The sequence below is a fragment of the Marmota monax genome, unplaced genomic scaffold, assembly GCF_021218885.2.
Source record: "Marmota monax isolate L192 unplaced genomic scaffold, Marmota_monax_Labrador192_F-V1.1 WCK01_AAM20220418_F8-fsc00099, whole genome shotgun sequence".
Lineage (NCBI taxonomy): Eukaryota > Metazoa > Chordata > Mammalia > Rodentia > Sciuridae > Marmota > Marmota monax.
Genome location: NW_026692126.1, coordinates 6,832,744 through 6,850,895, shown reverse-complemented (window position 1 = coordinate 6,850,895; position 18,152 = coordinate 6,832,744). Strand labels below are relative to the sequence as shown.

General features: G+C 36.1%; 1 protein-coding gene across 1 annotated transcript in view; it reads left to right on the top strand.

The window, feature by feature from the left end:
* Nucleotides 1–18,152, top strand: part of Crb1 (crumbs cell polarity complex component 1) — a 192,685-nt gene that overhangs the window by 79,622 nt on the left and 94,911 nt on the right. The window contains exon 5 of the mRNA XM_058586069.1: nucleotides 42–224. Coding sequence (XP_058442052.1) covers nucleotides 42–224 — 183 coding nt within the window. The remainder of the gene's footprint in view (nucleotides 1–41; nucleotides 225–18,152) is intronic.

The following is an 18,152-nucleotide window of genomic DNA, read 5'->3' as shown; positions in this document are numbered from 1 at the left end:
GAGCTTTGACTCAGCGGCTTCTCTGAACTTTCATCCTGCAGGATACACAGGTGCCCAGTGTGAGATGGACATCAACGAATGCGAGAGTAACCCCTGCCAGTCTGATGGGGAATGCATAGAGCTGTCCTCAGAGAAACAATATGGTCGTATTGCTGGGCTGCCTTCTTCATTCAGCTACCTTGAAGCCTCGGGCTACGTTTGTATCTGTCAGCCTGGATTCACAGGTGAGGCCAAGGAGACAGGAAATGACTTTCTTCACTTGATGGCAGACTATGGATTTAACCAAATGGTGTATTAGCAGTAAAACCTGTGCTACGTAAACTGTGTTGCCATGGTGCAAAGGGTCCCCCTTGTGGGCTTGAGAAGAATCTTGGCTCACATCTCATAATTCCTCTCTGCAGGAGGAAAATGTTAACTATAGGAACAGAAGAAGTGTATAAAAGGGTAAAAATTTTCATACACTTACTGGGAATTTCAGTATACCACAAATTATTTACCTTGAAAAGCAAAAGTATTGGTATATTTTGTTATTAATTTTCATGTTAAATTTTATGTGTTATTTGAATTTGCTAACAAAGTCACGGTACTTATTTCTACTTATATTGAGACCAATTATCTAGTTTCAAGTAATATTTTGCTACTATTCTATAGCTAAAGTCATTTTATACATCAAATTTAAATTTATGCTCTATCTTTATTTATTCTTACTGTAAAACCCAGAGGTTTCCAATGGACAATTGTGTTTGGGTCTGCTTAATGTTCTAAAAACTTTCAGAATTTTTGATACAGTCCCCAATTTGTTAATAAGCAGCAATTATCCACAATTGCATAGATATCAGTGAGAAAATAAATTATAATTTAGATTTCCACCTTATTTTTTTTTTCTCAATAGGTTAGTGTAAGACACTTCAGGAAAATATTTTAGTTTTTATTGGGGATTTCTGAGAAAAGTAATAAGGGATAAGTGAAAATGGGTGGGTTACTCTATTTACACCTGGGATTTTCTTTTAATATTTCAGCTTTGAAGATTAATGAATTTGTTTTGCGGTAGTGTTTGTGTAAGGTTGCTGAAGAAAATGTTTATTTGCTCATGTGCTGTCCTCTTTATGAGAACACATTATTTTCCTTGCACACCTTTTACCTTACATTTTAAAGGCATGCAAACAAAATTTGATAAATAACAAACATAAAATAAATTTTGTAATGCATATTTCCCAATAATGTAGGCTGCTACAAATAACGATGATGTAGCCAGATGTCTAAACATGTTTTATAGAGACATAAATGTCTTTCTGTTATATATTTATCTCACCCCTAGGAATATTTCAATTTCCTGTTTCTGTTTCTTAATGTTGTCTCTCTTTTTTTTTTTCTTCTTTCTTTCCAAGTTATTTGATTTTGGTACAGTGTATGCATTTTTTTTTAGTTAAATCTTTCTTGGAACAAGGTAGGGGTGACTATAATTTGTTTCTAAAATATTTGGTTTAGGTATAGAGAGGGGATTCTATCACAGCAGAGGATATGGTTAATATTGCCTTATCAGATAAAAGGGCACAGATGACCAACAGATTCAAACAGAACAGGCAGTAGAATATGCTAGAAAAGTGTGTTGGACTTGATTTCTGAAGGGCTGCCAAAAATGATTAAATGAATTAAGAGGTTCTGATTGACCACATCTCTGAGGCTTAGTGAAATTGTTTATTTTCACACATGTGAACTCCAAAAAAATGGGTTCCTATCATCAGTTGCCTTCCAACGGTGATTCAGAGTCACAGCCTCTTCTCTTTTTTCCCTCCCTTTTCAAACTCAACTTCTGAATTTATTGTAGTCTTTTGCAGCAAGTTGCTGGAGAAGGAAGGAAAGTAGAATATGAAACCTGGAGGTTTTACGAGTGGAGCCCCATGAGTAATGGGACTCTTCTATCCACCTTCCACTGATTGAAATTTAGTCATACAACCACATTTTACTGTAGTGAAGACTGAAAAATCTAGTCTTACCTAAAATAAAGAGAAAACAAATTTCATGAACAAGAATTTCATGTATTGTTCATTCCATGAACTTCAGTTTGACACAAAAACTGAAAATGGCAGACTGGGGATACAAACATGAATCCTCTAAGTATTCTCCTACTTACTTACTATATAATGATATATACATTAATATGTTAATGATATGTATGTATCATTAATATGTATAGTAATATACATACACATAAAGGTATATATATATTCACACACTATATATGTACATAAACAACTATATATATATATATATATATATATATATATATATATACTTATATATACTGCTAAATACGTATAACTCTAATAGTTAAAACTGGTATGTATGTGTATATATACAGAATATATATACAATATATAAAAGGTATGTATGTGCATATATGAATATGTATACATAAATATGTTTGAATATGTTTTTTTAATTAAACCATTTAAGTGATAATAGTATATTTACATGAAGTAATAAGAAATATTACTTCATGTAAATAATACAGGGAATCCCATGTATAGTTCACCCAGTTTTCCCAATGGACTATTTTCCATTCTCATCAGCAATGTATTAGTGAGTGATCCAATTTATTCACATCCTCACTAACATTTGGTTATTATTTTTTTTAAGTTTAAGACATTATGATAGATAGGCAGTGATATGCCATTGTGGTTTTAATTCGTGCCTAATAACTAGTATGTTGAACAACTTCTCCTGTATTTATTTGATCTGTTTATCTTTTATAGCAAAATATCTCTCCAATGTCTTTTGCCCCTTTCTAACTGGGTTGTTCTTTTTACTCTTGAGTCATTTTCCACACACTGACCCTAAGCATTTTTTGTTAAGTTTATACTAAATATACACTTTTATTTATTACTTTCTTTGGGGTGATTATAAATAATGTTGTGTTTTATTCAGTTTCTATATATTCCTTTGTTAGTGTTGGGGAGATAATCTCCTCTAGTGGTCTTTGATCTCTGTGACTCCCACTTAGCTGCATAGCAATGGGTCTTAAGCCTGTAATACTTCCTGGTGGAGAGAATTGTAATGCATTCCCCTGTGAGGTATGTGTATATATATGTGTGTGTGTGTGTGTGTGTGTGTGTATATATATATATATATATATATATATATACGCTCTGCTGTTGTTGGGTGGAGTGTTCTATATTTGTTAACTACATTATGTTCTATATTTGTCAACTAGATTATCTACATGATTAGATCCTCTATGTTGGTGCTGATTTTTTTTTGTCAAATTTATGAGCGTAATTTGGCTCACAGTGATGCCTTATTATCTTATAATAGCTATAGGATTTGTAGTGATTTCTCTAATTCATTCCTGATGTTGATGGTCTATATTGTCTCTCTCCATTTTTTGTAAGCTTATTAATTTCATTGATTTTTATTTTTAAAGAACAAGTTTATTGTTTCATTAATTTTTTTTCTGTTACTCAGTTTTCAATTTCATTGATTTTTGTTCCTTATTATTGCCTTCTTTCAGTTTGCTTCAGGTTTATTTTTCTTTTAGTTTTTTTTTTTATTGCAAGGATTTAGCAGTATAAATTTAACTCAATATTGCTTTTGCTGCATCCCACATATTTTCACATGCCACACTTTAATTTTAATTTGGTTATATGTATTTTCAACATTGTCTTTGAGGCCTTTTCTTTGATCCATGTATTATTTAGCAATAGGGAACAGAAAGTATTATAATGTTTATTTTAATCATTATATATAGTTTAGAAAACTTATATTTTTACCTATATTTTTGTTCTCCCCATTGTTTTTTCTCTTTTTCCCATGTCATTGAGATTCTTCTTTTGTAATTTTCTGTTAAAAAACATTAGTAAAATTTAAGGATAGGTATGTTAGTGACAATTTCTTTTAGTTTCCTTAGTCTGAGATAATCTTTATTGCCTATTCATTCTTTCTTTTTGGGGGGACACTCAACCACTGTGCCACATCCCCAGCCCTATTTTGTATTTTATTTAGACACAGGGTCTCACTGAGTTGCTTAATGCCTCACGTTCTGAGGCTGGCTTTGAACTCTCACTCCTCCTGCCTCAGCCTCCCAAACCCCTGGGATTACAGGTGTGCACCACAGTGCCCGGCCCCTTCATTCTTGAAGGATAGTTAAATGTAGAATTCATTATTGACTCTGTTTTTCTTTTAGAATTTGAAAAATCCACAGCACTTCTTTCTGTACCCCAAGGTTTGTAATGAGAAAACCTCTGCCATTGGAACTGATGATCCTTACAAATGATACATTATTTCTTTCTGGCTAACTTCCTCTTTTATCTTTAGCATTTTTTCCCTTTTGTTCTTAATTTTCAGAAATTTACTTCTGATATATGTTGGTGTTTATTTATTTGCGCTTATTCTACTTGGGATTTACTCAGTAAAATTTTCTTTACAGTAAAAATTCAACTTCATGAGAGAAAAGGTTTATTTAGGCTCATGTTTTAGAGGTTCAGTTGATCACCTGGCACTGCTGCCTTTGGGCCTGGGTGAGGCAGTGCATTACGGCAGGGAGGGTGTTGCAGAGGAGGTTCCTCATCTTATTGTGGCTGGGAAGGAAACCAAGAGCAAAGAGGAGGGGCTGGAGTCCTAATGCCCCCTTCAAGAGCATGCTCCCAATTGCTTTCCTTCCTGTAGGCTCCACGGTAAAAAGTTTCCACTCCCTCCTAATAGTTCTGTGGGCTGGTGACCACAGGTGTTTGAGGGACATTTATGCAAACCATAGCACTCAGCTTTTCAAATCTGTGAATTTGTGTCCTTTGCCAAACGGGGGAAATTTTTAGCTAATTTTCCTTCGACTATTAGCTCCACTCTCTTTTTCTTCCACTTTTAGGACTCTGTTCATACAAATTTAGGGTCTTTTTTCCCCATAGGTTTCTGAGGCTCTGATCATTTTTTTTCCCTCATATTTTTTCTCTCTGTTGCTTTTCTCTCTGTCCTCAAACTCACTGGTTCTTTCCTTTTTCATCTCCTCTCTATTATTAACCAATCCAGGAAGTTGTTTATTTTTTCTATTTTATTTTTCAATTCTATAATTTCCAATTTTTTCTTTTAATAATGTCTATTTCTTTGCTGATATTTTCTATTTTTCTTTCTTCTCGAGAGATTTATAATTGCTTATTGAATCACTTTCATGATGCTTGCTATAAAATTCTTGTCAGATAATGCTAACAACTGATTCATTTCAGTGTTGCATCAGTTAATGTTCCTTTTTCCTTAAGTTGTGGTTTTCCTGATCCCTGCAATAATAGGTTATTTTTAGCTTTATCCCAGACATTTTAGATATAATGTTAGGGAATTTAGAATCTTACTTGAATTTTTAAATTTAGCAGGCAGTCAACTTCTTATGTTTGGAGAATAGGTCCTGGTCTACCTGTGTGGACTATGAATTAAGTCATCATTTAACCAGTCTTTGCAGTGATATTTGATATTCTTAGTTTATCTTGTGCCACTGGGGCTCCCACTGGTCTCTTCTGATGGTCCCTGAGTGGTCAGAAGGTGTTGAGGGAGGGGAATTTTAGGTCCATGAGAATGAGGAGGCCTCCTTGACTGGACATGTGTTTGGCTGGGCTTCTCCCAACCTCAGTGGGATGGAGAGCATGTTTCAAGGAAGGTGCTTTCTGGGGTACAATCCCTTTTGTTGAGGTCCTCCAGGCCTTCATGGGGATGAAGAGCTTCAGAAACCTGCTAAGGAAGGAAAACACATCATCACATGCCTGTCTGTTGTTGGGCATATTCCCCTTGGCCACATCTCTGGGTGGGGAAGTAAAGTCTCACCAGGAGAGGAGCTAAGCTCTTTCTCTAGTTGATTTTTTCTAAACCAGCAGGGGTCTGCTTAATTCCCCTTGCCAGGACTTGAGGGGCTCATTTTGTATTGTACGTGAGACCCTGGTTCAACCTGGAGGAGGAATGAGCCTATCTGAGCTGGCCTCTATGGGACACATTTTTGTGTTGGGCCGGTGTGGTAAAAGCCCCCATGCTCTGTTGGTCTTCCAGTCCTAACAAGTTCACCTTCTTTTCCATGTTCAAAGTCTCTGCTGTTGTTACGTACTGTTTGTATTGTGACTAGTGGGGAGGCAAAGGGTGAGATGTCAAGCCTACGCTCCTGTCCAGAAGTCACATTTTAAAATACCCAAGTATTATGATAAAAGAATCATTTTCTTTAATGGCTTTAGGGAGAAAAGCAGATGTTAATTTTCTTTTCATTTCCCCTATAATATCAAGATGAAAATATCATTAATGTAATTGATGAGATGAATATACTTATTAATAGTAAATGTTAACTATTTTTTCTTGCCTATACTCTACTCTAGAAATTTGGACATTCAGCTCTATTTTATCTTTATTTTTTATATATCCTTTTTGTTTCTTTTTTACAAAGAAAAGACATAATTTACTTTTCATACACTCTATTTGCAGTTCTCTCATTTGTTAGATTAAAATAATTTTCCATTGTAATGAGAAATGTGCTCATGGATCATATATTTGATGACACAGCTTCACTTAAGGAAACCATCAGAATTGTTAAACATAGTAACAAACTATTCCCAGTTTTTAAAGTTATCATTAGGAATGTGCTTCTTACTCCTCATTACTAGGGTGATTATCTTTCATATTAAAATATTTTCATAGTTCATGTAATTTTTCTAACTTCTTTTAATGCAAAACTGATAGACAGTGGAGTGGGAAAAAATAACTGGGAGTCTGGGAAGATAACACTCAGAAAGATGGAGATAGAGGGAGCTCTACACCATGGAGAGTGAGCTGTAGTAAAAACAGGGGTGCAGGAGGTGGGATTCTAGTGAGAAGAACCAGAAACCCCTGAAGGAGGTCAACGTTTATTCAAGGTTTCTTCTGGGATTTCTACGAAGTAAAACAAGTTATCATGACCCAAAGATTAAACATCTCATTCAATGGATTACTTGAGAAAAAATCTAAAGATCCCTTTTCATATATTAACAATTAGAGTCGAATCATGCCTCTAGATGCAATAAAAGTTACTATTTTCCCATTCCTCAAAATCACTAAAAAAATTACCTTTACAAAATATACTTACATCTTGTCTTAGCTATTTGTGCTCAAAAGTGCACATATCAAATTTTAGAATGTAGTATAAACACTGGATTTAAAGGTCTATGCATATACTTAAATCCACACATTCACATACTTTTAAGGATAAGCTAAATAAATCTATAATTGGAAAAGGCTTGTTGTTGAATAAAACTGTTCAGTCCATTCCAAAATCAGTAAATTATCTTTATTTTCTATGACCACCCTTGACCGCTACAAGAAGGAATGTTGGCTGCTTCCTTCTGTTATGCTTTAGATTTTCAGTCCAGGACACGGGGCTCACTCAGTTCTAGGAACATAATGATGAAAATATATGTCCTCTTCTCCAAAGAAACTGAAAGAATTTGAAGCAAAAGATGTGAAAAATACATGACAATATGATAACTGACATAGTGAGACTATAAAAAGGCACAATCACACAAATCAGTAAGGAGGACTTATGTATTCTCTCATGTCCAGAAGAATTTAGTGGAACTTATAAGAACCCAAACAGCTTGATAAGTTAGCCTATTTAAATACAATTGAATATGTTACTTCTGAAAATTAAAAAAAAAGAAGATCTCAGGACCTCAGTGCTTGTCCTTGAACTATCCTGTCCTAACCAACACATCTACTTTGGAAACAATTGATGTTTTATTTTTAATGTTAACATTTCATTTGCGGGGACTGGGGATACAGCTCAGTTGGTAGAGTGCTTGCCTTGCGTGCACAAGGCCCTGGGTTCAATCCCCAGAACCACACTAAAAATTCATTTTTGTTTATCAAAATATTGTCATAATAATACATTTCACAAGTTTCCAAACTGCTGTATAAACCAAGTCCAATTTTCAATTCTAACTTTCACTCAGCAACTCCAATTAGCGTTTATTCCAACTAAGTGGAACACTGTCACCTGTGCCTGGAATGCTATACTGCTGCCTCTGAGGCTGGGATTTTATTCTGCTTCACCCATCTGCTCTCTGCATGGAAAAAACTGAGGAGTGCAGCAGGGGATCCTGTGAAGTCCTGGCTTCAAACCTCAGGCAGAAATAGCAGGGTTCTTAACAATGAACACCCCGATGAGAGCCACCTGGCAAAGTGACAGTGCACAGAGCTCTCCTTCTCAAGTTCATCTGCTTCAAGAAAAATGTTGCTAAAAATGAAGTGTTCACTTTTCCTTAAAACATTAAAAATCCTCTCACTTTACCTAAATCCAACTAAAATAGCCATGTAGAACCAAACATATATTATCCAAACCTTCAGGTGGTAGGAAGCAATGAGACTCATGGGACAGTATCTTCTTCCTAAAGAGAAATTTTCAATAGAATTGGTTCATTTGCTGACTTCATTTTGGGCTCATTGCTCATTTTTTTCCTTACAATTTCAAGTTTGAGAACATAGAGTCTAAGGAACTTGAACAGATAGATATCTTATACACATACAAAACTATAATTCTAAAAGATCTAACTTTGCTTCAATCTTTATTAACTTAATAAAATGTTTATTTTAATATTTTCAACATAGTCAGCTCATTTACTTTTGCCTTTACTATATATATTAATTTCTATAAACAAAACTATGAATAGTTTACATGAGCATATTCCTTCTTGTATTATTTTCTTACTATGTGTACTACAATAATTAGGGCAGGTCTAATTTATAAATACATATATATATATATATATATATATATATATATTTATATATATATATATATGTGTGTGTGTGTGTGTGTGTGTGTGTGTGTGTGTGTGGTGAGGCAACATATGATGGCAGTAATGAGTGGTAAAACATATATATATGCATATAGATACATATATATGTTAATTTTGAAAATTATATTTATTGGGTATTTGCTATGATCTACAAAAATGTTATGGTCATAAGAGAAATTTAATGACTATGATTTGGAAGACCAAATAAAGAACAAGACAGAAATGGGTATGTGTGAGAGACCCAAGTGAATGAGATAGATAAACATGGCATCCTGGGCTTTGACTGCTTAATTGAGTTAGCATTCTTTTGTTGACTTGAAGTCACATAAACTAAACTAGGAAAAAAGCTCATGAGTGAATCATCAGAAGACAGATGCCAACTCTCTAATTCAAGTATACTGGCCAAAAAATCTTGGGGAAAAAAATTCTTTTCTAAAACAAAAGAATGAAAGCATCATTAATTCTTTGCCAGGAGATTTATAATTAAAGTCTCAATAATCCCCATTATCACACCATAGATGCTGTGTGGAGACTAAGAAGGCCTGAATGGTTGATTTTCACCAGGATTCTATTTCCATATGAGAGATGTGAGCCATCCCCATTATAAAAAGTTTCAAGTAAAGGAATAATTTTTCTGCGTATGGCTAGATATTTGTTAGAGCAAGAAGTTGAAGAAAATGTTCAAAGAAAAGTTGAGGATCCTGGGAATTGTGCTTACAGTAAGCCATACTGCAAACCTTCATAGACTTGGTCAGCTATGTGTTTGCTGCCCATGAGGATGTCCGTCTTAACACCCCATGTCTTCTCCCAGCTGACCCAGATCCCCCAGTGTTTTCTTTAAGTGTGCTGATAATTCGGAAGACCAATATCACTGACATTGCAGTTAAAGCCCTTTTACCAAGGGCCACTGCTGTTGTTGTTTATTGAACCTTTCTTCTGACATATATACGTAGGCACCCCAAAAGCACCTGCTATCACCTGAATCCTTTCTCCAACCACCACAACATACATATTCATCTGGAACTTACTTCATCCCTGACAAACTCAGATCTCAGTCCAAGAGAAGTATCCAAAACCTTCAATCAACTAATTGATTTACTGAAGTATTAGATATCTTTCCCCAAAGAGGTTTTTGTTATACATTGTGTTAATCAGTATCCTATTATTGTAACAAAATATCTGAAGTAATGAACTCATAAAGAGGAAAGATTTGTTTTGGCTTACAGTTTGGGAGATTTCAGTCCATGACCAGTTGGTCCATTGCTTTGGGCCTGTGGCGAGGCAACATTTGATGGCAGCAATGTGTGGTAAAACTCTTCACCTCATGGTCAGGATGGAAAGGAAAACAAAAACCAAAACAGAGGAAGCCATGGGTGTCCTACAATCCTCTCTGAGGACACACCCCCAATGGCCAGAAGACCCTCCACTAAGACCCCCCCTCTTAATATCTTCACCACCTCCCAATGGCACCAAGCTGGGACCAAATCATTAACACAAGGGCTTTTGGGGAATATTCTAGATTCAAACTCTTGGCCAAAACTTACCCCTTCTATAGTAATCCTCCTCATTTCACCCTAGTGATTACTTAATCAATAATTCTTTAAGAAGATGTAATTAGAATTATGATTTCCCCTAAAGTCCATCAGGAACAATCCCACCATGATTTCCATGTCTGCTTACCTCAGTCATCCACAGAAGTGCCAGCATCTCTGGTTGTCCATCAAGCCCTGGTCTCTTATCCCAGAATGCTCTGTATATTCCCTAATTTCATGCCATTTTGCACCCCTTTCTGAACTCTTCACTATATGCTGAAACCCCTAAGTCTATTATAAATTACCACAGTCCTCAACTTTTCTGAAAAATTTCTTCACCTTACATTAAAATCTAGTTTTTTTCCCAGGACACTGATTTGCAACCCTCTCAAAAGGTGGCTGTCTTATATTCTTCTTCCAAATCCCATGTCCAACTGGTACCAAAGGTAAGCTAAATGTCTTTCCCATTTTATTGCTGCATATAGACAACTACTCCTCCCTCTTCATTCAAAATCCCAACTCATTTTGATGCATGTTATCTTTGGATGATGCTGCCCACCACCTCTCCTTCTTATGATATTCTTTGTATCTCCTAGTACCTCCCCTTCAGTGACCAAATATTTTAATATCTTACTCTTTCTCATCGTTTTGGGGTTATTAACACTAATGTAGATGATCCATGCAACATTTTGCCTCTCTTGCTTGACCATTCCCCCACTCCTTTCCACACTTTGGTCACAATCTAGACCTTGTCATCACCAATAATCTCCATGAAAAACTCACTTTCAATCACTCTGTTCTCTGAATACAAACTGCATTTTTCCAATTCACTTATATTCCCAAACTCACTTATATTTTCATTGTCCTTGTCTATTATATTAACCATTTTTTAACTCATTGCCTTTTGTCTCGGTTAAGATTCTGTGGTCCAGCCCTATAACTATTCCCTTGCATATACTCTCAGCTTCCCTGATTCTGTCTCTCCTTGTATTTGCCCAGCAAAAGTACAATTATGGTTAAATGTGACTTCTCCACTTCTATGGGCAATTCAAATGTGGGTGGAGAAAAACTCATAAGGCACACACTGAACTGAACTCACATCACCTTAAATTTATTAGCCCAAATCTCAAGGAGCCCTTTGGCATTAGACCACAATCCTTTCAGAGCTGTACTTCCTAAGATAAAAATTTTATCTCTTCCTTCAAACTTCTAACACCTCCTCCCTCTTTGTTAATCTTAGTTGATTATCAAGTTTCTCATTTTACACAGGAAAATAACTACCTTACCTTTACTCCACCAAACCTACTAATATTTGATTTTTATCTTTCTTATAAGCTTGTAAATAACCTGTTACTACATGTGGCAGAAGACATTAGACATGGGTCAGAAACGAAGTCACAGCAAACACGGGCACCATGTTTACATCGATTATTTTTGCACTCAATTACCATAGAACTGACATTCCATGAACCCAGGCAAGTACTGCACAGGTAGATTTGTGTAACAGCTGAAGAACTCTGAATTATAGAATTCACTGACCTTAGAACAAGCAGTAAGAAACCTGCTCTTTGACTGATAGCACATTACTTCATCCCTCTAAGTTGCTTGCTAGAAAACCAACCCTAAGAAAAGGCCAGAGTAAAGAACAGTCAGGGCTTTGGTGGCACTCTCAGCCAGAAAATGCAGAGATGCACATGAATCGCCTCTTCTAGCAATCCATTCCATGATCCTACAAGTTCCTGGTTAAATTGGAATTTTCATATGAATCCATCACTCCATTAACTACCTTGTTTAGTCTTACTGGCAAAGATTAGGGTCAGCTTTGTTCAATTTGCCTCACACAACATTTAATTAAGGATATTATCATGAGGACTCTAAGCAACAGAAGCAGGTCAACCTGTAATATTACTTCAGATGTATTCTATAGGGTTGTGGACTCAGAAAATTGTGAATAGTCCCAAGATCAGGAGGTCTTATTTCCTATGGCTGGAATGCACTTGAAAGCTGACCTCTTGCCCATTTGGATATAGACAGGGAGTTTAGATTGACCTACTGATCTTTGAAGTCATTTCCAATAATTTCAGGGGTGATAGATAAGCCTAAAGGAAAGACATTATTCCACCTACAAAAATGTAGCACAAAGGGGCACAGTGATACTCCAGTTTGGAATTTGCTGTTACATTTCATTTAGAACATTGGTACATTGGTTGGGTTCACTTAATCCGCTGAATAGTATCACTGAGTAGTTACAGCTTTAATTGCCCTGTATGGCAACGCCCCAAAGATGCTTGGGCATCAGGAGAGGGATGTGAATTTACATTGTTAAGACTGAAACAAGCTTTGAAGAATCTCTGTTTACACACACACAAGATTGAAGAGCCGGGCAGGTTTGGGAGCGGTTATTGATTGTGTCAGGCTGGCAGAGTAGTTTAGGATCAACCAAATTCACAGGAGCTGATCTGTTCTTATAGCATGTGGAGAGGGATGATATGGTGAGTTTAAATTGACAGCTGTGGCTCTTGCTGGATTCAGCTGACCATGTGATTGTTTGGCCAGTCTGCCCTGATGAATCTAAGGGACAAGTCCCTTCTCCCACTGAGAGCAGAGTCAGGAACAACCAAGATGCTCTTCTGAGCTACTTCTTTCAATCCTACTCCCTGTTCTCAATCCCAATAAATGATTGACAGGTAGGACAATGGGAGCCCCTGACATACTTGCTCACCTACCACTTTGCATGAGAGTCCAGGGAGTCTTATCCCTGAAACCATTCTAAAGGACCCTTGACATTTTTCTTTGAAAAGCCTTTTCAGCATCTCTCTTTATTGCCATAATTACTGGGTCTGAGACTTAATTTTATCTTACTCATAAACTAATGAATTAACCTGTTACTGTTTTCTGGATGTTGGTCCAAGACAAAATACTTTATTACTCATAGTATAGCAAGCAGAAGCATCATGCTTCTGTAGATTCCCCTTGCCAACTGAGGGAATTTGATATGAGTTCAAGTGGATAGTGTGAATGCAGAGGATTTGCATCACAGCTGAAGAACAAATTTGAGGAATCTGATGTTTCCAGAGCAAGCAATAAGACAATCATTTTTTGTCCCAAGGGAGAAGTACCCTCAAAGTTGCTTGCTGCAGAGGCACTCATGAGAAATGGCCTAAGTAAAAAGTGATTAGGGTCTTACATTCTTGGTACACCCAACAAGAATTTGCAGTGACACCAATGCCCATGTCAGACCGACTCTTTCAACACCTCGTTATTTACCTGTTACTCAGGTATTTGCCACCTTTCGACCCCTGCCCATGTTTGTCCTACTTTCTCTTTAAAATATTTCCACCAAAAACTACTTCAGTTTTGGATCCCATTCCTTCTTAATGACTCAGGAATTTGTCTTTAGCAATTATTTCTTATGGATCTTGCATCATTGGCTTGCCCCTTTATCTTGAATCTTTCATATCCCCTTGCCTACTTCCCACCTGAAAAAATAAATAAATGCTCCCTAAAATACACACATGCCTCCAGCTACCACCAAGGAGAAGTTCTCCATGACAACCTCCTCCAAAGACAGGTCTATACTTTCTCTCTCTACTTTCTTACTTCCCACTAATTCTTTCCAACAAGGCTGTTCCCATTTCTCATGAAAACTCCTTGGTCAAGAATTTCCATTTTGTCAACTCAACTCTTGATTTTGGGTCTTCATCTGACTTGACATCACACTATCATGTTACAGTTACTCTATTCCACATTCTGGACAAAATATCTTTGTAATTTCTTAATATCTGTCTTCTTCCTACTTACTTGCACCGCATTGCTCTTATATTTTTGTTTTCTAATTTCAAAGTTTTGATGTTTCCTAGGATTGAGTACTTGAGCATCTTTTTTTCTACCCATACTCACTCCCCAGGAAATCTCAAGTAATGAGAGTAAATTTTGTATATATGTTAACACCTAACATTCTCTCTCTCCTGAATGTGCCTTAACTTTTCCATTTAGACAACTAAAATGATTTTCAAGTATAATATATCCCAAATAAAACTTTTTATTTTCTGCCACCATGAATTCCAAAACAAAGAAATTAGGCTGAAGCAAACAAAGACAAAAACAGAACACACACACACACACACACACACACACAGCCCCACAAAACTACAAGAGCAATAAATGGTAACAGCATGTTAACCAAGTCGGTCAGACCTTAAAGCTCAGTCATATTTGAATTCTCTCTTTAATATCCCAATTTTATTCATCTACAAAATTTTCAGCTTCTCCATCAAGATGTGTTCCAAGCATGGCTGTGCTTCCCCACCTCCACCATTTTCGTGTTGGCTACTGCAATAGCCTGAGTTTTTGGTGTTTTATCCTCCACTTCTTAAACCCATTCTCCACATAGATATTGGAGTAACTTCAACGTGCACCTGATAAGGAGTCTTCCATTTAAACAGTTGAATGGTTGAGACCATTCTTGGAATAAACCCATACCCCAAAACATACCTTAGAAGCATGATTTGCCCTTGACCTTGCTCTCCAAACTCACTTCCTGACATTTTTCCCTCTTTACTCTAGTTGGCCTGGGTTCTTGAAGTTACTTAATTAGGTGGACCTCACTCCTATCTTGGAGGCTTTGCATTTATTTTTACTTTTGCCTGAAAGACTCCAGATCTTTGCATAGTGATTCATGAGCTAGGCACTGTTTTAGGTCCTGAAGCTATATAATTAATGAGATTTTCAAAGTCTCTTTCATAGTGAACAATTTTAGATCTTTTAGATCTTTGTTCAAATGCCACTTTTTCCAGAGAGGTCTTTCTAAATAAAATGCCACCTCTCTGTGAACCCCAACGCATATATATGCCCATATCCTACTCCTCTACTGTAATTAATTTATTCATATTATTAATTACTCAAATCTTATGCATATGTGCGCATGCTCACATGCCCCCTTTCTCATACTCCAGTTTATTTTTCAGCTCTCCCCTTTCTCAGTCCTGATGAAAAGTGTTCACCGTGATATAGCTTCAGGACCTAGCACAGTGCCTAGCTCATGATTAGGAGTCCAAGAAATATTTGTTGAGTATAAATATATTAAAATCACTCAATTGAAGTTTCAGTTAAATCTCAAGAGCTCTCGGTAAAAAATATTGATCATCAAACCCACAACGGCAGGTGAAGTTTCACCTTTTTCAGCTAAAAACTTTGATTAACCTTAGGAAGATTCTTTCTAAGCCAGAAATAAAAGATTCTCCTGAGCCAGATGGAATTCATTGAGGTTCAGAATTCTTGCTCAAATTAGAATCTATGCCAATTTTGATAAATTGAGTTTTCCCTGCCAGTTGACAAAATTTGAAAAATGTGCTCTTACTTTTGATTGACCTTCAATTTTCAGGAGGCTATTTCAGGAGTTTCTATTTTCCTGTCAAGAATTTAAGGATTGATGAGGAAAAATTGAAGTGTAGTACAAGAACTTTTATTTTAGTGAGATACATATATTTTAGTAATATACAGTTTAAAAATGAAATCTTTAAAATTTTTATAATTTTATGATTTCTCCCCTTTTTTCAAAAATGGAGCACACCAAATCTGTAGAAATTACTATTGGGGGATGTGATTAGGATCATTTGTGTCGTGAAACACATCACAGCTTAAGGCAAAGCTGGCACAGCTCTGTGCCTACTGTTACCCTCTGGCACTACCTTGGAGTCCAGTGTATATTTTTAGTTCATTGGTTTGTGACAAAAGCAATTTTCTCAGTTAGATGTTTTAGTAGAGCCAGGCTGATTGAGTGATCTTCTTAAGGCAGAGTCACAAGGTTTTGTTGACATATAAAGATGTTATTTGATGGTTGTCAGCATTCTTTTTCCATTTGACTCCTTGATCTATCTCCCATAGTATGTGAACAGTGGGGAATGGACAAGATGTAACTGTGGGGTGAGCCCTTCTTGGCACATGTAAAACTACGGATACTTCCTAAGCATTGCACTACAATGCAGATTCTAGCCATTGAAGGTTTTTCGAATGGAATCAAGCAAACCTTCCTGCTTCTCACAAAAGAAGTTAATTTTTATTTAACCTGTATCCATGATTTAGATCATTGCATGTTTATTATTGGATTTTTCCAGATAGTTCTAGTGCTATCTTGAAGACACAGAGTGACCTGATTTACTCCTCACTTCTGTTTTCTCTAATTCACTTACTCGCCTGGCTTTTCTCCCCAGTTACAATGGGTCTTAATAAATCCATCATATGAAGCATTCTTAGATCCAAAACTCTATCAACCTTTTCAGAAAATGTAAGAACAGGGTTCACTTTTGATGTTGATGAGATGGAGCCATAAGAATTTCAGGCTTGTCTGAACTTCTCTTAGGGCAGTCTGAGCCCAACAAGAAAAAGGATCTGAGTGAAACACTTCATAAATGTCACAGATGCATCTCTGCTGAAGCCATCTATGTTCATTGCCTTCTTCAGTAAGTTTTCTTCAAAATTACTCCTATCAAAAGGCAGAGTACCTTCTAATGAAATCACAGTAATTCAGATATGGTAAGATCTCATCTTTCTTTTAATTTATTTTTGGGACTATTTTATTGAAGTATCTCACACAGAGAAATTTGTGCAGATCATACACATATAGTTCAATAAATTCGTTTTAAAGGGAATGCACTCACTTATTCAGATCAAGATATTCATTAAATGTATGATACATTCATTTGAAGGCAGCAATTAGTGCTACTGTAGATAACAATAAAGGCAGGATTGAGTTTGATACAGCAGTATTTTTAAAGAATTAAAACTATCCACAAATGGGACAAAGCTCTCTTGGATTGAAGAAGGAGTCTATGTGATTAGAACTGTTTGGTGAATAGGAAATATGAGATTTGCACTGAGAGTTTGGTGGGTTTAGACAACTTCTTTGGTTCTTTACAACCAAGAATGTATACAAAAGCAGGCTCTTAAGATCATTGCTGTAGTTTGAATCTTATATGTCTCCCAAAGGCCTACGTATTGGGTGCTTGGTCCCCAGCCTATTGCTATCAGGAGGTGGTGAAATCTTTAGGAGACAGGGTGTGCAGGAGGTCTTCTCATCACCGGGGATATGCCATCAAAGGGCACCAGTCTCTTCCACTTTTCTTTTGTTTTTCTTTTTGGCCATAAGGTGAGTGGTTTGCTCAACCAAGTGCTCCCACCATGATGTTCCATCACACACCCCAAACAATGTGGCTAACCAATAATGGACTGAAACCTCTATCCTGTAGGCCAAGATAAACCATTTTCTTAATAAGTTGATCATCTCAGAAATTTGTTATAGTGATGGAAAACTAGCCAACCAATGCCTGGTCATAGTATCTAAGCAATTTGTATATTTGCATCATGAAATTCTATTTTCTAATTATCAGTGAAAATGACAGAAGATTCTTGGGAATATTTTTTTAAGTTCATACAGTAAGTACATTGAAAACAGAAAAATGGGCTTGTTGTTTCTCATATTAACAGAATATTTTATTACAAGTTACAGACATCACCACCATAGTCTAGGCTAGAAGGTTAGAATAAATTTCATGAGATATAGGACTTACATCTAAGCCTATTTTTACCCTGAGAAAGCTAAGGCAAATAGTGAAATTATTATTTGTCTTCCTTTTAGCACTGACATGATTTTTTAACACAAAGTTATTGCCCAAATGAGAACAATATGAAAAGTTTTATAACTATGCATCTCCAATGCAACGACAGAATTAAGAATTCACCTTTGTGTACTTTTTCATTAAAGTTTGTTTCTTTTTCTTCCATATATGATAATCTCATTTTATAATTTGTGTTTTAATTACTTCAATAA